The sequence below is a fragment of the Semicossyphus pulcher genome, unplaced genomic scaffold (assembly GCF_022749685.1).
Source record: "Semicossyphus pulcher isolate SPU_LCO1_2020_fin unplaced genomic scaffold, fSemPul1.0.p SCAF_19, whole genome shotgun sequence".
Classification (NCBI taxonomy): domain Eukaryota; kingdom Metazoa; phylum Chordata; class Actinopteri; order Labriformes; family Labridae; genus Semicossyphus; species Semicossyphus pulcher.
Genome location: NW_027211692.1, coordinates 18,560,259 through 18,584,014, shown reverse-complemented (window position 1 = coordinate 18,584,014; position 23,756 = coordinate 18,560,259). Strand labels below are relative to the sequence as shown.

At 41.0% G+C, this 23,756-nt stretch overlaps 1 protein-coding gene across 5 annotated transcripts in view; it reads right to left on the bottom strand.

Moving 5' to 3' along the window:
- The window catches only part of LOC138596793 (arf-GAP with Rho-GAP domain, ANK repeat and PH domain-containing protein 1), a 47,062-nt gene extending 24,682 nt beyond the window's left edge, over positions 1 to 22,380 (bottom strand). For all 5 annotated transcript variants that reach the window (XR_011308585.1, XR_011308586.1, XM_069668152.1 and 2 more), the window contains exons 1-11: positions 22,295 to 22,380; positions 12,008 to 13,138; positions 7,590 to 7,765; positions 4,971 to 5,059; positions 4,805 to 4,887; positions 3,104 to 3,256; positions 2,769 to 2,838; positions 2,077 to 2,197; positions 1,736 to 1,920; positions 1,222 to 1,328; positions 226 to 425 (exon numbers count right to left, since the gene is read on the bottom strand). Coding sequence is in view for 3 of the 5 variants with exons in the window: in XM_069668152.1 (XP_069524253.1) it covers positions 226 to 425; positions 1,222 to 1,328; positions 1,736 to 1,920; positions 2,077 to 2,197; positions 2,769 to 2,838; positions 3,104 to 3,256; positions 4,805 to 4,887; positions 4,971 to 5,059; positions 7,590 to 7,765; positions 12,008 to 13,062 (2,239 nt within the window). In the remaining 2 variants the exon portion in view is untranslated. The remainder of the gene's footprint in view (positions 1 to 225; positions 426 to 1,221; positions 1,329 to 1,735; positions 1,921 to 2,076; positions 2,198 to 2,768; positions 2,839 to 3,103; positions 3,257 to 4,804; positions 4,888 to 4,970; positions 5,060 to 7,589; positions 7,766 to 12,007; positions 13,139 to 22,294) is intronic.
- Between the last annotated feature and the right edge of the window lie 1,376 nt (positions 22,381 to 23,756).

Sequence of the window (23,756 nt, the reverse complement as noted above, 5' to 3'; positions counted from 1 at the left end):
CAAATTACATCCTGACCAACAGTGCTGTGAAATTCTGCAACATGTTGGCCATAACCACTGTCATAACACTCAAACAACAATAATACATCTTTGTCACTGTCATTGCAACAGACAGCAATAAAAATGAATATGTCCCGTTGAATATTTGAAGACATATGAAAAACTCAGAAACACATTACTAACAGATGCACATGCCACAAAGACATGAAAACAAAGCACACAAACCTGCGCATCGTTTGCAGACCACCACACACAAGTTGATGGCGGCCCATTCCGGCTTAGGAGCCCCGCAGTCGGCACAGAAACTGTTGCTAGGCTCCTCCCAGATCCTATCTGCCACCTCGCTATTCGACAAGGCCTCACCTATCGCGTCCCGCATGGCTTCCACCCACTGCTCTCGCAGCTGCTCAGACTCTGCGATGAAACTGCGGAGAGAGACGTACACACGGCCGAGCGTTAATGCCGACATGATGGTGTCGATAACAACTAGGAAGTCAGAAATGAGAAAGCCTGTGTTTGTCCTGTGATTGTGTCCTTATGCTCGTGATCCACTCTGCTAAATATATTTGAGTCAAAGACTGGAAACTGTACAAGAACACTTCTTCCTCTTCTCATCCGTCTAACAACATGTTGCTTCTCTCTTTCCCTAAAATACACATGCACACACTTCCCACAGACTAGAGTCAGAAAAATACACACTTAGACACACAGTCCAACTCTTATACAAATACACAAGCCTTTTCACATTTCCCCATCCTGTCAAGCTGAGCTCTTTGCACTGCAGGCTGGACCCTGTCAGCCAAGAGACCACACACACCACATCAGCACATACGCATTTCCCCCACTCTATACCACACACACAAACACACTCACACACTCATACAAAGGGCTTTTCAAATTCTCGAAAGACGTCCAGCTGAGGACTCTGAGGATAGCTGGATGGTTGGAGTTCTCAGTAAAATAACATGATCTAATTTCCCGTTAGTATCCAAACACCAAGACCGAGTCAGCGTGACTTTGACTAGCAATGAAGAACGATCCATTGCTGAGATATAAAAAGACAAAGTACAGTAGCATTACTACAAATATGTCCATGCACAGTCTACTTAAAGAATATACATACACTAATCACACATCCAGGTCAAGGGTTTAAGTCTACAGTTTACACTTGCAAAGACTGCCTGTAAGTGTGTGTGTTGCCAATTTGTGTGCGTGTTGCACCTGAATATGCGGTAAGGTGTGGTGAGATCAAAGGTGCGACGATCTGTGTCTTTGACGTTTCCTACATTCATCTCAATGGATGTGATACCCACTCCTATACGATAGTCCTGCAAAGGGGAAAAAAGGAAAGGGGGGGTTAGTAACTCGGTTTGTTTAAGTATTATTTGTAATTGCTTTATTGTATTAACTTTCTCATGATCTCAAGCAGGCTGAAGAAACGGTTTATCTACAAATTTTAACTTGTCAGTTGATGTTAGGTTTGATAAACTTGTATAAAACTGTAAAACATCATCTGTGTGAGGGAAAATATACGGTACATACTTTAACAATGATTTGGTCTTTTAATCACTTCATATAAAACTACGAAATAATGGAAGCTGCACCAAAAATATTATTGTATATAGACTATTTTGCTGAATAAAGACTGCAAAATACACATGAAACTGAAATTGATTAATTGTAAGTGATTTTTAAACAGAGCTCATCTCTGCAACCACACACAGAGGCTCCTTACCTCGATGTTTTTGTAAAGGAAGACTTTATCTGAGGCGACAACAGTATAAAGTTTGGAGCGTAACCCCCTTAACTCCAGATAGCCCTGATGATCTGGGGTCAAAGGTGAGGCAGGGCACATTGTACTGCGCCGCTGGCGCCCCCTGGTGCAGTCCTGCAGTACAGTCACCCAGTCGTTTCTCTCAACTGGATGGATGTGCAACATATTTACGGATTAGAACGTGGTTAATATGTAAGATACATGCATATTAATGAATGCAAAATATATATTTATATGATCTACATGCATTCTGTGTGTCAGGCTCAAACACCATAGATTAATACCAGATTAAACAGTCTGACCTTCATTTTCCGCCCTGAAGATGAATGTTCGGTTGTTAGTGACGACCTCAAACTTCAGCTCTCCCACACTGCTCACATTAGTGATGAAGGCAGTAGATATTATCCCCTTCGAATACACCTCCTACAACACACCACAAACAGCAATGTAACATACAGTCTGCAGGAAATGCGTTTGTGTGTGTGAGTGTTTTATTGAGTTGGAAAGTCTGTCTTAATGCATCAATGTATCTAATAAGCAACTGCACAGAAAGGACTTATGACATTTATCACACCTGTCTCACAGGAGAGATACGCCGAAAGAAATCTACACTGACTAGGAAACGCGTGTGTTAACCATGTCACCACAGGACCCCCATCTTTCTTATTATTCGTGCGTACTTCTGGAATAAATAATTATGGCCCCAAGTTTCGCTTTGAGTCTCCTCAGGCGTACTTTCCAGCTTTCTTTTTTTCCTGTTAGTGTTTAACCCACATGTAATCTATTCTTGTACAGAGATTTCTGCTTTAAGTCATCGTGTTGGCAGTGTGTCTGGCTGACGACATTGATGGCCTTAAAACATGGGTCAGAGTTGGTGTGGAGTGAGCGGACTGGATAATTAAGTGGCCCCTTTGTGCTACTTTTGTCTGGCATTTGATGCTAACTGATGCTGAGGGACTAATGTGTCGACATGATGAAAGACGTTTGTTGTTACCTTGTCATTGTCAAAATATCTCAGGTAGTCAACATCCAGCTTTACCCATCGTCTCTGATAATAAAGGGCCCTGTGTAGGAGAACACATACACAAACATTTATTCAAAACATATCAAAAAGCACATTTTCCTTTTACTGTAAAACAAGAGGAACAAGGACAGAGGATTTGGTTCAGGTGAGAAAAATTCCTCTATAAAACAATACATTGATCTTCTGTATTGATCCCAAGTTTAAAGTGCTACAGTCAAATACACAAAATATATCTGTGTAGAGTGTTGATGATGCCCTTTAGCAGCAGAAACCCAGATTTGTGTGTTACATGTTGTTATTCGTACCCCTGAGGTGGATTCTTGTCCAGCCAGCCCATCTTGATGACCGCAGCGAGCTGAGAGCTGTCCTCTTTAGCGGCCGGAGCCAGTCTGCCAGAGCTGGGCAGGTAGAAGCTGCCTTGCAGGTTGCTGAGGACCTCATCCTGCCACAGTGTGGGCCTTTGGATATACAGAAATACACAAATAAACACTTAGTAAGCAATGTTAACAGAAAGAAAACTGACATTTACATTTGTTTAATCATTTTTTATTTAACTTAACAAATTAACAAGCAGTTATCATAATATATTGAAAAGTAGCCACAAAGTCCTGCATGAAGCTTAACTTAGTCCAGGGTTGAAGCTCTGGTCAGTGCTTTAAAATCAGCTCCCTAAACCTCTTACACACTTGCCTCTTGTTATTGTAGTCGTTTTGTTTTAAGATTGATTGGCATGAAGCCTGTCGAAACGTGTCAGTCGTTTTGTAATCAAGGCATTCTTGTTCAATGCTGACAAGACACATAAAACTGGTATGGATGTGCTGAATAAAAAGGCCATTCCTCTTCATACAGAGGTTCATCTGAGGTGAAATTTAAGCTGTGCGTACGTACGAGTACAAAGCTCAGAAAGCCGAGTAGGCCAACCATTAACTGTGATCAATTATAAAAAGTCAATAAACAGGTATATTCCCCTCTGAACTCCACATGCACAGCACTTGCAGGAGCACAACAGATGGGTTTAATCTAGCAAGATAAAGAGTTGGAATTCAAATTCATTTTGATCATTTATTAGAGAAAATAACGCTGGTTATGGGTCAGGAAGGTCTAAGCAACAATGGCTTAATTCGACTCCAAAATCAGAAAGTGCTTTAGGGATAAATTTGTGCTCCTTTTAACTTCAGGTAATGTACCTCAGTGCTAAACTTCAAAGAGTAGTATCATGCCCTTATGCAAAGAGATTTAATCATGTGTGGATGAGGTAGATTTTGGCAACCCAATAGAGACGTCAGCACTGTGTGTTGTGATAACGGTTGTCACGATTCACCTTTTACCACCATTTGAAGCCCTCCAACAGGGCATACATTACATTTTAGACTGAACAACACTCTAGTGAAAACCTCTGAATCTTTAAAGGAGGAGGGTATTGTGCTAATTTCAAGCTTCATATTTCCCTCTGTGATACCTGTGGAGTAGATCAGCATAATTTACAGTAAAAAAAACTCCTCATTTTTCTCAAACTGGTGCTCTGTGCAGGTCCTCATACAGTCTCTGCCTGAAACGACTCAGTGAGCTCTTTCCCTTTAAGAAACCCCGCCCCTACAAGCCCACGTATAATCTGGACATCCACCATTGTAACATTGTATATATGTCTTAAATGTGAAAAAGCATAATACCCCCTCTTTAAGTCAAACGTCTACACTAAACTGCAGATAATTATTGTTATTCATATTTGAATAAAACTTTTAGACAACTCAAGCTTAAGTAGTGTATTTTAAAATGAATTGAAGCACACATAACACATTGCATACTGTGTAGAATCGTGAGAACATCTCTCATACATAAACAAAAATATCTAATTACTGATCACTACTCAAAACCACATCCTTACACTTAGGCTATATGTCCGGAGTACATAGGTAACATCTGTCACAGTGGTTGACAGTTGGCTTCTTTCTATTGCGTTTTTGGTTTGGGTTAATGGTGTGTTTGTGTGTTGACGCATGACTCACTCGTCATCCTCCAGCAGCTCATCTTCACTGCACAAAGAACTGTACCGTCCCTTTGTCATGCTGGGCACTTGCAGGGACATATCCTACAGGAGGAAAAAAAGAACACGTCATTCCCATTGTGCAGGAGAGGAAGAGGAGCATAAAAGAAGGAAACATTCACACTTACCCTGTCTGGTGTGTTCATGCGATGAACACTGGGGCAAAACAAGTCTGGATCCTCGTAGTCATCAGAATCATCATCGAGTGAATCCAACCCTGAAGGAGGGAGCAGAAGATGAACAGCTGCGGTTAGCTTTAGCTCTGGTATGTAGGGTAATTCAAGCATTGACTTTGTTTACACAATGAACACACACAATATGTAACGCTATGTTTTTAGTGCTACTTAGAGTACATATCTGATTTTGGAAGACCTGGCAGATTGTATTTGTCTATTTAAATGTCATGAACACAGACTGATAATAAGAGGTAAGAAAAATATAAAAAGAAACAGATAAATGTAATGAATGCTGAACATACTTGTTGAAGCTTACTCAACTTACTTGAGTGACATGCATAAACAAATAACTGTACACGCTTACATTCCTTCTATCTGGGTCACCTAAGGCCAATCTGGGAAACGCAGTGAAATACTGGTTGGATGAGAGCAAGAATAGGGAAATTGGATACAATAAAAAAGTAACCGCAATGATTACACTAGTCGCTCCAGTTATCTGGTTTTGAATCACAGTGTTAGCTTTTAAACTATGAATGTCAACAGAAACTTAATCGCCTGGGACGTACAGCTAGAAGTGTAACTGGGCATCTGTCAGCGTTTCGCCTAAGAACTAGTTTTTCAAGTTGAACGACAAATAATAAAATAACAAATATAAGTCAGTCATATTATCTCTGGCACTCAGGACACAGTTTATAATATCAAGCTGAAACATGCTGCACTTTAGTTAACAGTTAAAAGAAATGCAGTGTTCCACTAAAGCACGGACAACATCTGCATCTATACTGTTCTTGTGATATTACTGGGGTTCAACTGTGTTGGGCCTCTTGAAACAACAGGATCAACTTAGCCAAAAAGCTGGGCCACCTGTTCTATAATACCAACTCAGAGCTTACTTGATCACACGAATTTAGACCTGGTTTGCTCAATGCACACTCGCAGCTTTAAATAAGAAATGTAAGACATCAGGCATACTGTAGATCACATCAACTCGCAACGATGGAGAGAGGGATGTCAAGAGAAAGATGTGGTGTTCACAGCCACAGTGTTTATTTTCAGCCAAGGTTTCATTTCTTTCTTCTCGTTTAATGATGATAATCTTTTTATAGTAATTGTATTACAAATACCTGCACTACAGTAAATAGTATATAGAGTATATAGAACTATATATATATAGTATAAATAGCCAAAAGCATTTTAGCATCTAAATTCAACATATTAGTTCAACAATTCCTGCAAATGTCAAATAGTGTTAAATCTGGCACATGCTGCAGTTTGACAGTAATCCATTCTAAAAAAAACAGGACTGCAAAGAGGGAACTTTGAAAAGAACGCAGAGTTTCGATGTGGCACACTGTAACACTGGCTGAGCCTTTAAGTGGAGCTCTGCCTGAAAACTAGCCTGATTTAAAGCAGGTCAGTCTGGAGTTTCCATGGTAGCCATGCCTCATCTAAAGATGCTTTTAAAGACCCCTCCAGTGAAAACCAGTGTTTAACCTTGTAAACATCTCCATGTGGTGTTGTTGGTACAAGACATATCAGGGACAACATAAGCAGTCATCTCCATGGCTGGGCCTGTCTGTTTTTAAACTGCAGTGTACCAAGGACAGGCTGAACAACACGTTTTCAGATTGGCAGGTTTGAGACGTCACAAACCTAAGGAGCCAATCCCGTTAATGGACGGGGTGACGCTATGCATATCATTACGTGTAACCTATGGCAACCACTTCCGCGATGTGTGAGCGAGCTGTAACCACCATCGTAATTTTTGCAAACTCACGACTGACTACTAACCTTAACGTTACTACTACTAATTATTACATTTCAAGCTAGCTAAGTTTCAACAAGTTGCCACTAAATGATGGCAGAGACGTGTTTTGTTTTCAGAGCATTTTATATGTCTTAAGACTTGACTGGAGGTGGTCTTTCAGAAATTAATTGTGTGATTGATTTACTTCAATAAACTAGCATCAACTGATGCGTCATAAAATGCCCCCCATTAGCTGTATAAAACAGTGCAGGCTATATAAATCATTTAAATGTTTTTACTAGACGGACATGCCATATCTGGAATTAAAAAATGGATTGGCTTTATGGGCATGCAAATGTGTGTTCAGACAAACAATGTATGAAAATGCACAAGTGGATTATACAGCAATCACTGCTGCAGGTACTTCTCCTGCACTGTTGCATCCTGTGCTGAACTGTCACAGTATACAGTACATTTCTAGATATTTAAGCACAAATGATGCAGAAGTTTGCAGGAGTTGAGTTCCTTTTTTGTACCATTCTTTGATGCATGACATTTCCAATTCCACTGCTTACATATTCAGTTCTTGGTTTAATATAACTCCATCTACAGCCATTTAAAAACAAAACCAGTTTAAGGAAGGATTATATGTGTGGGCGCTCATGTGGCTTAAGGACTAAGGTGCTGATCCTGAACCATTAAAACCCTGTGGAGCTTTGTGGCGTGTTGTTTGCCATCTCAGACCCTCATTTCATGTCATTGCCGCACTATGTTATCAAATCCTGCAAAAAAAAAAGCTATTTTATACCGATTAGATTACTTACTGGACTCACGTGGCGAGGGGGAGACCTTATCAGGCAGACTTTTTGGAGGGTCAGCTTGAGTTGACCGCTTTGTGTTTTCTGGAGTGTGCGTTGTCCTGATGCGTGGCGGGACCAGTGGCGTTGGGTCTTTCTGCAACTCCTCAGCAGCGGTCTTGGTGGGGTGAGGAGGAGAGGGGCTGGGGAATAAAGGGGTACATGACAGATCACCAGAGGTTTGGAGAGCAGGAGATGAGTCCTCAGACTCCAATGTACTCTGAGGTCGGGTGAAAATCCCCCACAGCCGGCTGATTCTATACATGCTCTGATGGGAAGAAAGCCCTTCTTGGGTTCCTCCCTCTGGTCTTCTCTTTTCTCATTCCAGTGTAAAAACTAAAAGTAAAGCATTTGAGATTTTACTCCAGGCATGGAATGCCAAAAAAAAGTGTGGTAACAGGCAGGCAACAAGATGCCAGGAACATCATGGAGGAAAAGAAACACTGAATATCTCTGAGAGCTCCTCTGATAACTGAGTCAATCCACTTCATTGACGGCTGCTCTGAAGTCTTCTTCACTGTCACAAGAATGAGTCCCAGAACTGTGGCAAACCGGCGTCCCTCTGCTCTACTTCTGACTGTCTAGTTTTCCCTCTCTCTCTGTCACTTCTGTCTTAGGCTGCATGTCTGAACCTGCCTCGCCTTGTAAGGTCTCCATGTAAACACTGCATACCTCTGGATCCATCCTAAACACACGCACACACAAGCACAGTATGTGTGCACAAGAGATGTAGTGGTATGGACAATATACCATGGTGTAACATCTTAATGGTTACAGTACTGCTGATGCTAGCAGTTTCAATTTGATTATGCACAACCTATTGAGTCGTCAAAACAGTGACACAAGCACCAGGAAACCAGACTCCTTATATCCCTATCAACTCTGGCCATCACTTGCTATGCTAACACAGTAGCTAGTCAACTCATTAAAAAGCAGTAGTAGCTTGCAGGTGCTCTATCATGTTACAGGTGATCCGTCACTATGACAGTGCAATTTGTTAATAGCAATGCAAGTTCAATCTGCCTTTTAACATCTTATTAACAACTGAATTCACGATGCTAGCTCGTTCAACAAAGCTGCATACACAAATCCACAATGTACCCGAAATAACAGCATCCTTTGATGTTAAACTATCATAATAGAAAAAAAATATGAAGCCATACAATGCAATATGTGTACTACTTTTACATTCACTGCATTTGCAAGCCACATTTACTACTTTATTTTTTTTAGGCCTTATGGTTAGTCATCAAGATGCAAAACTCCAAAATTGTGAAATGAATTTGCACAAATGTAGCAGCCTTCAAACACTATTTCCATACTGACGGGAAAGTCAAGAGTGAGCACACAGGCCTGGGGTTTCTATCCCTCCAGTGTTGTGTAACATCCTCTGGTTTTTGTGAATTTCCTTCTCTTTAAATTTACAATAGTCAGCTTTTATACTTGTTCCAGCAGAAGGGATTTTAATCCCTTATAAAAGCAATTATGAATAGATGTAACTTTATTCCCAAACGAATGTGTAGTTTAAAACTTTACAGAAATAATCAGCACGATGCCACGGTCAAATAATAGCAGAAAACAGTTAGTGATTTCTTTTATGTCAAAAGGGGAAACTGACTCAAGACTGCATAGCTCTAACATGTTGATGGCTAAGTGTCAACAATTCAAAAACAGTTTAGTCAGATTGTCTGATATTTACACACAATTAAAGTGCTTTGCTGTGTTAGCTTTATTTTAATAGGCCTTTTAATGAGGTACTAATATCACATGTCTGATTCATCTGTCAAGACAAAACACCTACACAGTCTGAACCATGATGAGGCAGTCAACACATCTCTGACAAATTACCAAGCTATTTCTTACACTTGGGGTTTCAGCACAGAAACAAATTAATGAGTGGGTTAACTATAAACACAACACTATAAATATATGTTCTATGCATTAACCCTGCTTAATAATAAACCATAAAAGGATAAACAAGACCAACAATGACGGGAAACTGACCTGTTGACACAGTTCCTCCTTTTTCTCAGAGGAAGAGTGTTGAGAGGGGGGGGCTGCTAGCTTGATGCTATATTTAACCATGTCTATGCTAGTACACAGATCACTGTATGCTGAAGGAACAATGAACAACCTGTTCTCCAAATGCCCAATGTGTGTGAACTTATTCTGAGCAAAGTTATAAACTTTACAACAAACGGGACCTATATGAGTTGTGTTGACAGATTAGAGATAGCATTTCAAGCTAGCATGTTATTGCTGGGTTTTTACTGTGTTAAAAACAAGCAAACCGCAGCACTTTAGCACACAAGACTAGCAGCAAGCTGTTATATTGTGTGACACAGTTAGAGCTCTCTCTCCTCTCTGTTTGAAGAGAGAGCTAAAAAAAGAGCTAACAGTTTATCTCTTAGAAAAAACACCTTGAACAACAGCTAAACACAAGGGGTGTCTTTGCAAAGTCCCATCTCACTGGTTTTATCACACATAACAATATTTCACCTATATAAATATCTGTCTTCTGACAGGGAAGAATATCTGGTCTCACGCAGGGTCATTATCTATCGTACTCTGGGTAAGGTAAAACAAACTCTTCTGAGCAGGTTTAAATTAGCACCACTGTGTTTTCTATACACCTAAAAAAGATCTAACACTGCGGTAACAAAGCAGAGAACATGTACAAAGTTAGACAGAAAGGCTTCGTTGTTCGAAACACTAACACATAACAGAATGAGGAGGGGGATAGGAAGGAGAGAGCGCATGTTTAAGACAAGTACAGACTGAGAGGAGACAGTAGAGATAAGATTAGCATCAACACTACCTGTTGTGGCATGTTCAAAGGGAGTCCTCATCCATGATAATACACAAGTCGTGAGCACACACATACACACATCGCAGGACAGAAAAAAAGGAGAGGAGGAGGAAATGACCAGTTAACGAGAAAATGGGAGGAGGCAACAAAGCACGCTGACAAGGAAACAAGAGAGAGCGTATGAACGTGTGCTGGTACAGCCTACTGCTAGTTCCTGGTAACAAGTCACTTTTGTTTTTCTTTCTGTCTTTCTGTGTCACTTTTTGTCTATGTCTGTCACAGAGCCTAATGACTTTTTAACTGCTCTGTGTTGTCTTCCATTGTTACTTCCTCCATCTTTCTACAGCTAGCTTCCCTTTAAAACACAGACCGAGAACATGCGTGTTACTCATTAAAGAACTACCACAAATCCTGAGGTTTGAAGTTTCTTTTCCCTTACCAGTGTTAAAGAAAAGAAAATAGATACTAACCTTGTATGCTGTAACAAGGAACTACACACACACAGACAGTCTCATTGGTTAAACCAGCTGAAGTTTATAGTCTGTTGTTAAAGGATAAAAGGGGAAGCCTCTTAAAAACACACCAAGAGCTTTATACAAGTGGAAAACAGAATTAACTACCAGTGCAAACCCTGCACAAAGCTTCTCATAAACAATGTAGGAAAGAGAATGGTTATGAAAAGGTCAACACAGAGCCTTTCATGCATTTCACACACTCCAGTGGTCAGGTATGAGCAACCACAACAACAGACCGCAGCATCACAGATAGGCTCACAACGGTCACAGATGAACACTCAACAGGTCATGTTCACATATTAAGTATTCAACAGGTCCACGCGGTCAGTCTGCATGCTTCAGACTTTCAGTTTCAGGAAGTGTCTAATTTTAATTTTAGGAAGTTTAAAAAAGCCACAAATAACATCTTTAGTGCCTAAGTGCGACTTAAGTTGACAGAGATGCATTTTCTCTTTTTGTCCAATAGATGGCAGTGCAATACTCTTAGAGTAGGGGAGATAGGTGACCACTTCCCAGTTATATTTTCTCTTAACAGACAAAGTGGAAAATTACTTAAACAATTCTGTGTTATTTTGCCTTCAATATTGCAGCCTCACAAATTAGGGACACTTAAGCAGTTTATAATGTCTGATTCTCTCACTAAGTTACCGTGCGTGCAGTGCACAGTGTAAAGAACAGGCACTTTTAGGGTGTTGAAAAGCAAAGGTTCCTTATCTAGAGGGGGAAGAGAGGTCCAGGGAGGGGCACATTTAAAACAAGGTAGAGAGGGGAGTTACTGACCAGAACGATGCGATATAAAGTCATGCATTTTTCTCTAAAATGCTCTAATTTGACAAATTATGGACATGTCCTGAGAGAAGAAATGTAAGGTTGTGGAGAACAAAAAAAAAAAAACAGACATAGAGCGCTCCTTTACTGTGCTCTTGTTGACACTGTCACAAGTTCATTGGGCAAAACGCTCTACCAGTAATAAACTGACAGACAAACATTTTTAAAGACAGCAAGAAAGTAAACTGCAACACATTTAAAAGATGCATTAGTTAATGAAAGAATAGCCTTACCTGTTCTTTCTGGGAGGCTTAGCAGGAAAGCGCTGTGGGATCAGTGGAGGACCTTTCTGTCCCACCCCTACTTTGGGAGGCAGAGGTGGAGCGTTTCTATCATCCCTCGGGGAAGCCATCGGGGAGACGGGTGAGGTTTTTCTTCCTCCATCACTGCCCAAATGCTGTGCTGGGAGCTGAATGGCTAACGTCTGAGGCCGAGATGGGGCAGGCGTGAAGCTGGGAGGATGGAGAGGGGCATGTGTCGGGGTGTGGGTAGGGATGCTGGTTGGCGTGGATGCAGATCTGCTCAGTACGGGTGGGGCTTCGACCTCAAGTCGGTCCCGTTTGGGTGATACAGGGGAACGAGCAAGAGGTGAGGGGCTCAGGGGGGAGGTGAAGCGCTGCGGCGGGCAGTTAGGTGTGCTTCGTGGAGGGACGGGGGGTAGAGAGGGGTCAGAGGTGGGAGAGGCAAGGGGGAAAGGCTGACAATCTACTGGAGCACCAGAGCGAAATTTAGTCCTCTCTTTCGGCACAGGCCTCTCCTTCTCTCGCTCACTCTCTTCTACTCCTCCCCTGGGTGTTGTTTGTCTTTGTCCAGGAACTGGTGCCTTCTCTGCTCCCTCTCCACTTACCTCTCTCATCCTGGACGCTTGTCTCTCCCTGGGGACTGGTTTCTTTCTTTCTCCGAGTGTAGGGATTGATGATTCTCCATCTCCTGTCTCCCTTTCCTTGAGGACAGGTTTTTCTTCTCCTGGGATAGGCACAGGCCGCTCTCTCTGCAATATTTTCGGAGGTCCTGTTTCCTCTGATCTCTGATCCCTTTCAGACTGTCCATGGTTAGAGTTTGTGTCAGACTGTATGCCACTATTACCATGCGTTTTGTTCAGGCTAGCCAGGATGCGTCTCCGGTGACCCGGCAGAGTGATGCCCATCCGCTCCAGCTGATCAGGTGTAAGGTTGCGACATTGTTGTAGCGTTGCGAGCCCAGCGCTCCGAAATGCCTCCGAATACTGCTCCAGACGAAGCACGCATAACCAGTCATGCACAGTCGCACAGGATTCAGCCTGAGACATGACTGATGTTTGAGGGGAAGTCTGTGTCCACAGAGGAAAGGCTGACTTCAACACCTCAGATCATGGCTTACACAACCTGTGAGAGAGACAGAAAGCATGAGCATTATAACAGAAAATACTGCAGTCAGTCAAGGAAGCAGCTGTTGTAATACTGTTTTTTTTTAAAGAGGAACGAGTAAAAAAAAGCACCATTAGCTCATAATATTCTGTTTCTAACCATGTTCTAATATAACCACTTCCTACAGATTAAACTATTTTGAGAAATCCTGCATTGAGCAATCTGTTGCAAAAGTTATGATTAATCAAGATGGAAACAGTATAAATCCATAAGATGGACATTTTTATAGACAACAAACAGCAGTTTAAAATCTGTATAAGATAAACTGATGCCACAGTGGATGACTATCGTCGCGGTAAAGAGGAAGTTCTGTTAATGACAGCAGTTTAGTCATTTTGATAAGCACTGTCATTTCAACTGCACTTCTGCTCCCTTGAGTGTCCATACTCAAATCTTTGGCATGTGTACTCAGAAACTTTGTTGGTCAGATAATATTTGATCTTAGTTTGAGTTGCAAGGAAACTGCTGTTACTCTACTCCTAATGTGCTGTACATGTTAGGCAAACACATCTAGCCTTTACCTGAGTGGGGTTTAGAGTTACTAAACGTAAAGATTATTCCTTCAGAGCAGCTAGTTCTGCCACACATCAGACCAGGGGAGGAAGTGTTATTGACACAACAAGTATTGGCACACACAGCACGTTCACACAGACTGGCTCAATTCTCTCTCACACGCACTTGAAAGCTGCGCAAGTGGATTCAAGATTCGCCTCACACAAAGCGTCCCCCATCCCTCTCCATCAGCACTTTCAAAACATCCCATTCACTTTGGGTTCTGCTTGTCTGAGGCTTTATGTCCCAAGCATATAAATAATGTACATCACGCCAGCGTTAAAAACTGTCCAAGTGTGAGCATTCCTCTTTTAAGTTTTCAGTTTGCGGATCAGTCACAATGTCAGGCCTTGATTTGCAAACAGCAGGCAGTGCCAGCTCCCTGCATACACATGATGCAAACCTGCCTGACTGTGAGCAATATACCACAACAAGGACTGTTGGGATGCTTAAACTGGAGCTACCCACAAAATCATCAGCAAAAATAAATTCTGAATTCTTAGACTAAAGTATTTCCAAATGCCATTTTGTTGCTGTCAAAAACATTAAACCAAACACCCACTGCATTTAAAGGGTTTTCTGCCTCACACTATGACCACAAGGGAAGCTGCTGGTTTCCCGAGCAGAGCCACAAACAGTATTTCCTCAACACACACACACAGCTTCCTAAGAGACCCTGAACATCACTTGTGCCAAGGCACCTGATATGTGTCTAAGTGATGATTATAAGTGTACATTTGATTGCTCAACTAATATACTTATCAACCTGCAGGTGAACTGAGAACTAAATATTTGATCACTTTAATTAACATATTAAATATATTATGACAAATAATCTCAAATATATGATATTTAAAATTTTCACACTGTCACATTTGTTCTTTGTGAAGACAGAATACCACATAAAATTACAATAGTATTTTCAAGCATGAGTATGTGTGGAATAGTATTAATAATCTAGAGCTTGACTGCAAAAGCAACATTTACATAGAAGTTAGTTCATGCTTGGCATCTTTAAAGAAGCTAAACTAGACAATTAACTTCACAATTAATGACACTTATAATTTGCATAGTGCAGACTTAAATGATTACATTTAAAAGATTTTATAGTAGTATAGTTATCTATTTTGTAGTACAGAGACACATTGGCTGCCTGATTGGCGACAGATTACGCAAAGCAGTGATGAATTAAAAACATAACATGGACATTTTTCATAAGGTGACTGGAAGTGAACACTGATGAGGCTGAATGAGCACGCACTCACCCACACTATCCAATCCACAAGGGTGTGAGTGTGTCGAAATGAGCGCATTTCATTTCCTGTCAAATGTTTCCTCTGACGGGGGCTGAGCGCGCAGGGCACAGGGACGCTGCTGTCAGTCTTCTCTCAGATCAAACACAGTTCCTATTTTTACATTGAGGAACTCAGAAACACTTCATGCGGTGGTGGTGTACAGTCCGCTAGGTTTTCAGCAGTCACTGGGGTGTTACTCATAAACCAAACACACACACACACACAGTCAGAAATGTACACATGAGCACACACGCTTATATATTTAACTAGCAGGTCTCAGCATCTTTAACCAGAGGAAAATTTTCACCTCAGCACTTTGGACAAGAAAAGTCCTTAATCAGCCTTTTGTGCTCTGTGGGTTTGTGAGTGTGTGTTTTTTAAGGAACGACATCAAGAAGCTGCTAAATGCCAATGAAGAGGGTGAGAAAAATGAATGAAAACACACAGTTACACCCTTTGCTATGTTTAAACGCCCTGATAACAGCGCTCTCTGTTCCTGAGGAGGCTGTCACAATGATCAACGGCTGACGACATAAAAGCTTCTCTGACAATTTAAGCGTCTTTAAACCTAATGTTTCTATGATGATTTGTTGCATATTTTCTAATCAAACAAGAAATCCTTAGTTAAAATAAGCTAGTTTAACTGGAAGGTAAAACTGTGTGTCATCTGCGTAACAGTTGAGCAGATGTCTTGTTTATAAATGAAGTGACCTAGGAGATGTTGCTGGAAATATGAGCCATGTGTCCCAATCCAGAGGCTGCAGCCTTCAAAGGCCGTATTTGAAGGCCGATTGCGTCGCAGCGGCGGGTCGGAGGCTGTCCCAATTCGAAGGCTCCTTCAAGATGCAGCCGACAAATGCGTCCTCCTTTTCACGGGCCACGAAGGATCCATCGGGTGCATCCTTTGCAGCCCAACGTATCCAGAGATTCGTTGCGCGCTACTTCAAACAGAATGGCCGACTCTAACGCAGCCGAGGAATCAGCTTTTAATTGTAAAAGTTTTTGGTTTCAACTCAATCGAATAGTTAGCATTACACAAAACAAATTATCCGGGGTTTCATAAAACAACACCTCAGCTCCTAAGTAAACCACACACCTCAAGCTTTAGTCTCTGTGAGGCTAGACTATATCATTTGAAATAAAGTGCAAGTTCACCCTCCGTCATGGCCAACATCATGAGTTAATCCAGCTGCTTCTGCATCTCAAGATGATGAGCTTTAGTTGCCAGCAGTCCTAAGTCTAAAGAAAACCAGGCTGACTCTTAGATGTACCAATTATTAGTTTGCAAACTAGGATTTATCTTGTAGTTAAAAAATGTTTAACTGGTTGCAAAGATATTTTTTCCCTTTTCATAGAGGCTACCTGCTTCCTGTGTGTGTGCTTTGGTAGTTCTCTGCATAAGCGGAAATAAAGAAAAAATTGATAGTAATCGTTTCATCTGACAGTTAGCTAGATGGCAGACAAGCACATTCTCAAAAATGTTGACGTCTCTTAAACCGCTGAAATCAACAAAGTTTTTCACTTGAACTCACATGAAACTGCGATAAACTGCAGACGCTTTAAACATTTTGCACACCAACTGCTTTCCCATATGCTTTTATTTCATTTTCTACATTGTCCAACCAGCATTTTCTTCTCTGGACACTTCAATTCATTAATCTAGCCATCTCTCCCTCCCTCCATCTTTCTCGCGCTCTGCCTCCCTCCCACTCAGAAAGCAGCCAATAACAGGGTCTCTGTGCGGCTCACAATGGGGCATTCTGTTGCCTCGGCAAGTACACACACAAACACACACACACACACACACACACACAGACAAGTAGGAGGGAAACGGTTGGTGGGGGCCTACTGTTCGAATCTGGCCAATCTCTGTAAAACAAGTGCTCACCTAATAATGTCTCACATCCCCCTTAAATTCAACCCACAAACAGACAGCCAGGATGTTACATTATCTCTCAGTGTGCATTCATCACTGACGTCAGGCTGAACTCTTCTTACTGAGAGCTCAGTTCATAGCGTTCGTCTACCTCTTGAACTCAGTTTAAGTGAAGCAATTTCTAAGACAAGGCAACAAAACATCGATAAACATGTCTAACTTGTTGTTTACCACACGGTCACACTGACACAGCGAATGACACTTCAAGTTTAGCAACAACTTAACGCATCACCGTCTGCAACACCTCTACGGTGACGAGGATGTCACTAACAGCATACTGAGGCGGTATGGATCTGAAGCCTTCACATGATGAGGCTCTTTGTCTCGATGCGTCTCTTTAGAAATACACTCAAAAATCCATTTAGAAGTGTTTTTACTTCTTATCTGCAGACAAATAAGCTGTCAACAGCATTTACAGACATTGAATGTTTAATGAACACATGTAGCTGTAGGTTGGTTTAGACAAGACTATTTAGATTCATATAGGCGTCTTATGTATCTTATATACAGTCTTTTGACTCTATAAGCACATAATTCGTCTTTGCATTGCCTGTCATTATAAAGCAATGCACCACAAGCATGCATGCAATGTGTCTGTTGCGTTAATCTAATAAAGTTACAAACCCCCGTCCCTATTAAAGGTCACCCCTATACATTCAAACCAAGTCTAACATATTCATCTTTGAATGCACTGATACTGTATAACCTGCATGTTGCAGACAGCAAACACACTTAACCTTGCCTGAAAACATTACATAACAAAAAACGATGTAATAAACCTGATACGAAAATAAGTACAAGCAACTGCAGCACTGCAACTGCATTGAAATTGATGAAAATGTGGACTTTTCTGGATAATTTCGTGTTTTTAGTGGTTTTGACAGTAGATGTATTTTAGGAATCTACTGTATTTGATGGCATACCTGCATGTTACACACACAGCTTCCTGTCCTCTGAGCGGGTAACACCAAGAATTTCGCTGCGTCATACATTTGACGGGCTTTAATTTAGTATAGAACAGAAATGTGTCACTTCAGATTGTGCAGAACAAACAGCCCTATTGATACGTTCTAATAAAGATATTAAGGCAGTGCAGGCCATAATACTTGAATTGTATGTGTTCACATTCGACTGAAATTCTACTGAAATTATCATTACTATTGCAATCTCAAAACTAACAGCAGGCAAAAAATTTTGGGTCCTATAAGTTTTGTATAGGAATGAGGTCATCATTTAGCCTAGTTTATGGAATGCCGTTTTAAAACATTTAGGTTTGGTATTTAGGCCGGGGCTATTTGGCTGAAGTGATCAAGACGAGAGGGTGGAGCTACAGAGGAAGGAGCATAGTTCATTAGCTGGCTGATCAGCAAGTAAACAACAGTGTTTCACCATTAAGGCCTGTGCTTTCTCTGCAGGGAAAGGCCAACCACGTTCTTGATTCCCATGCATGAAACACTGAACGCGCTAACAACTCAGTTGTAGTGAGCTCACACACCGATACCTGAGGCTGCCGCTATGTCTTAACATTTGTCAAGATTCTGCAATTTGTCAGCAATTACCTTTCCAAATCTACAATTTCCCTGGTAGCCTCAATGGAATCATTTTCCTCAGACCCTCACATTTCTATCAAGGTGTTGTCCTTATAAGGATTAATGAAAGACACACGCACACACACATGGGACGTGACTCATAAACCCACCACCAGACACACTGCTGCTTTCAGCCCACTTTCAATTAGGACTGACTAGTGACTCAGTGCTGCCAGTAAAGAAATGCATCTGAACAATGTCCGCTGGAGAACGAGCCTGTGAGTGCGCCTCTGAGTCTTCAGGGTGCAACATTTCACAGGAGGACGTTTCCCATGGTAACACACCACTCAGGACCGACCACATTTAGCCTAAAAGTCCATTCATGGGACCAAAGTCTCCTGACAAAAAACATTGCGACTTTAGTGAGTGTGAGGTTCAGGTGCCTACCATGGTGGACGGCAGCTGATATGACTGCAAGAACAAACTGTACCACAAATGTACAAGTTATTTTCTCCTCCTTATCACTTCACCTAAGTTTTCGCTTTCTGACAGCTTATTTGAAGTGATTTGAACTAACCCCCAAATACCATATACTGGAATCACTCACACATACCATTAAAGACAGCTTTAACAGCATCTAAACGCTCTCACAACCAACTTTGTTTAACACAAAATAATCTTACATAATGATACTTAAACACAAACTTCCACTAGAGCTGTTTTGAATGTTTTGTATGGGGCTGGGCTATATGACAATCGTTAAAACAATATGAGTATTTTTCTATATCATCTCTATCCTGAGGTCACAAAACCAGCGGATTAACTGCTTTACGACGCTTTACATTCTAATCCTTGCACTGGGAGTGAAAGTGGAACGAACCATGGAGGGAGGCGCTAAAAGAAAGTAGTTCCGGTGAAATGCCAGGGTCAAGAAATCAAAAAGTTTGACCCTACAAAAACAACACGCAGGCAGTGTTGATCCATTTACAACACCAAATCATCGCCCTAGGATTTCATATACTGCGTCGTTTTCTCTCTTGACAAATCCAGTATCACTACGCCTGCGGCAGGCTGGTTTCTCAGCTGACGTGATCCATCAGCTGTTTCTAAGAGAACTCACTGGAATTGGTAACTTGTGAGCCGACGTTTGTTTTCACAGAGGAAAATACATGTCTAAACGGTGCGAATTTGTGATTTTCCTTACTGTAGTAAAATAAAATTCCCCTGCAAATCTTCCTCACCACTTTCATAGTCAGACTTACTTCAACAATGACGCGAATCAGTCAGAATCAACATGAAACAGTTACTAGGTTGGCTTACCTGATAAACTGGCCTGCTGCAGGCGTAGTGATACTGGATTTGTGAAAAGAGAAAATAGTGCAAAAATACGGCGTAGTATATGAAATCCTAGAACGATGATTTTGTGTTGAAAATGGATCACCATTGCCTGCGTTTTTGTAGGGTCAAAACTTTGGTTTCATGGCCCTGGCATCTCGCCGGAACTACAACCACGGGACTCAGTGAGTGAGCTCTACTAGCAAGTATTTCATACAACCTGGTGTCCAAAAATCCAAACTATCCCTTTAACGTGCAGAAAGGGACTCAAGCAAAAACTCAGTATTTAATTCGCACAGGATTATCGTAAAACAGGCTATACTGTGTTGTTATTTCATATAGACTAATTATTTATTTTTTAAAATACCAGAAAACATGATATATAGTGATATACATATCACTATCGAGATATTAAAAAACCTAGGATGATGTAGGATTGTGGCCATGTCGCCAAGCCCTAATTATGTACGTGTCATAGTCATTTTAGAAAGGCACCTATCAGACATAGTGCAGCACAATTCAACAGTACCACAGACTACATCCTCATAATAACCATAAAGTTTAATTAACACCTCGCTGAACACAATATAACTCAATATATAGGCTATAAATGTCATGCAGGTAGAACATATTGCAGAACTGTTTTATGAGACTGCATCAGTTTCAGCTTCTTGTTTTCCTCCCTTGTGAAAATGTACAGTCTCAAAGCAGAACGTATGACCCAAGCTTAAACCTACTGTGAGGAGTTTTTCTGTCTCATGATTACAAAATAAAAGCCCGTGCTAGCCAGGTCAACATCTTTACAACACTAGGAGTACCATATTCATCTACAGGAGCCACAAATGATCCAGAATAAAGAAGTTCCTCAGTTGCTTTGAGGTCATTTTAGTCTGTTATCATTTCCTGCACAACTTCATTTTACCCTGCGTAATTCAACAGTCCTCTGAACCAGTGAGGTAATCCCCTCCTCACCTCATCATGGAGTGATTCAGAAGTAAGTAATCATGTGAGTGTATGAGACAGACAGAGAGGGAATAGGAAAAAATGTGGAAAAGTGTGAGACACAAGAAAGATACAGAAAGACAGGGACAGACGGACGGAGCTTTCACCTGCAACTTGATGTGGAAGACCAATAAATAATTCAGAGCTTGCATCCTCAGCAGAAGAACAAGCCAGTCAAATCAAGGCTGTGAATGGGGGATGGCTCAACTTATAGCACAGCGTCCGTCTTTCACAAGCAGACATTGGAATGAGGGGTAGAATAATATCTTTGCCTTGATGAACAACATCCTGTCATTGTGCACTCAGAGACATTCACAGGCGTACTCATTACCGACTACGAGACAAAACAAGGTCAGCAGGGCCATGATTCAGTTCATAGAGTTTTATATACAATGGTATAGTGCAAAGGCTTGTATCTGTGGGTAAAATGCAGCAGAATAACATCTGCTTAACCACAGTAGGCATCATTTCATGGTCCAAGAGCTCAGCTTCTAAGATAGCATTGAACTGTCCACAAATGAACCGTTTTAAAAGGTCTGTTGAGCAAGGCAGTCAGGCAAAGCGGACTCCATTTTAAGGCTTAAGCCCATATGCAAAATGTTTACAGTGCACAGTAGCACAAAAAGGGATAAGTATGTCATAGTTTCCATCTAACTTTACATCTGATAGCATATTCAAACAGTGTCACTATTAATCACACCTCATCAACTCTTTGAATGACCACAAAAAAATCATGTAGGAGTCATGCCAAAATGTGTTTAAAAGCATATTTAAGTAACCTACAACAGAAGTTAAGTGGGTTTAGCTGTAGGTTGGGCTGTGGTGCTATGCGAGGCTCCTTATTATGAAAGAGTGAAAAAACCCATGCACCACATCTTAACCGGATACCCACCTGTCGCAAGTCCACCTGCTAACAGGCAGTTCTAACATCACTATGCGGGAGACAAGCATAGGGTCAACCCTTTCCCAAAAGGCGTAGCTGTATGTGTGGTTCAAAACCTCGATTTAACAGTCAATTCGTCCCTGCGACCAGCTTAAAAATAATGAATTCCACTGGGGATAAACAACCGCGTCATGGGCAGCCAATTTCCTCTAGGCAATTCCCACAGACAGAAACGAGCTGACAAACACTACACAAAGTAATCCACTCGAAGGTGAAGACTTATTTCCCCTTCTTCTTTTAGAAGTAACTAAAAGAAGAAGTTACTTTTAGAAGTAACTTCTTAAAGCAGAACTGGACGCGACTCACGGTATATTCACGAAAATGTTTTCTGTGTTATAAGTTGAATTCATTTAGCCTGTGTAACGTTTCTTTCGCCGCAAGCTGACGGTCAGTGCATAATTCTGACGTATTCCGAGTTTGTTTGTGAGAGTTTTGATGCTGTTAAGTTGGTGTAATCTTATCTTCTGTTCTGGGAAAGTTTCTCTAAGAAAAAAAACTTAGAACTTCTTGTCATTCACTTACCTCTTAAAGTCTTTGCACGAGTCCCACTCACTGAAATAGACTGACGTTTTGTTTTTCGGGTTTAAATTAGCGGCCACAACTCCGACGCGAAATAGCGGATAACATTTTTCACACGGATGATAAGCAGTTCTAACAACCCACAGGCAGGCGGTGTGAAGTTCAAGGAAAAGAGGTGTACTATTTCCGGCTATGTTTTTCAAAATAAAATCTCAACATGACATTTTACATATAATGTAACGTTTTATTTTTAAGGCTAAAAACTACATCTTTCCGGTGTTCTGCGGTTAGTTCTGGCTAACTTCGATATCTCAAAATTGCAAAAACTTCCGTACGGCCGTCATGTGACCATGTGAGAAAGACTGGACAGCCCAGTGTGTTTTCATATAAAAGCCTTTTAACTAGATGTTATCCGACTTACTTAAAGCTAACAAGAATTTCGGCTCACACAAGGCTATATTAATAAATTAGACCATTTGTAGGGTTAAATACACCGCTTTTATAAAATATTAAAGGACTTTCATAGCCTATAAGATATTGATACAGAAAATTAAAATGTCGTGAATAACTCACTATTGACGACGAAACCCATACAATAAATTCAAGATATAGGCCTACTTACCTCATTTTCCTTGGGTATAGTGAGAACTAAATTAAAATAATATTATATTGATATTTTCTGATGAATTCAGCATTATTTGAGCACAAATAAAAACAAAACAAAACAAACAAACGTAGTACATAAGTCAGATGTAAAGTAGAAATTTAATTGCATAGGCTCGAGTCAAGTCTGTGGTCCATGAGCCCACCAAAAGGTGTAAACAGGAAGGCTCCTATCTTAAATCTAAATCTTCAGCGCTGTTACCATGAACATTTTTAATATGTTTTGATGAAGGTGGCGCTGAAGTGACACTCAGATCAGTGTTAAATCAGACAGGTTGCTAACTTGCTGGTTGTAAGCTCCCATAGGAACCAGAAGAGGGCAACCACTCACCATCAAGATACAGAGCCGCGTGGATGGAGAGGGAATTTTCACAAACATCAAGCTAAAAAACTGACTGGGCAATAAAGGGGAAACTGGGCTGGCATTAAAAGTAGAAAGGGAATTGTGCAAGTAAATAGACTTTAAATTATTAAAGAAGATGCCTTTGATCGCATTTCAGCCACTGTGAAAAGAGTCCACAAGATGAAAGTGAATGACAAAGAGAGGGAGGCTGGCATGAAGTTATAAGCAAGACCAAATTTGAACCCATAACTCCTGTACCAGGAGACTCCGGACATATAACATTTATGAACTAGATATATCTAAATTGTAAGTGTACATGAAAAAAATCACGTTTGTGGCCATGCTGCACCTGTTTTTTGTGGAGAGCTGAAGGGGAAATATGGCTGTTATTATGGCTTTTCCATGTGTGTCACATGTGATTCAATGTTCCATCCCTCAGGTCGCAGTCAGGGGCCCTGT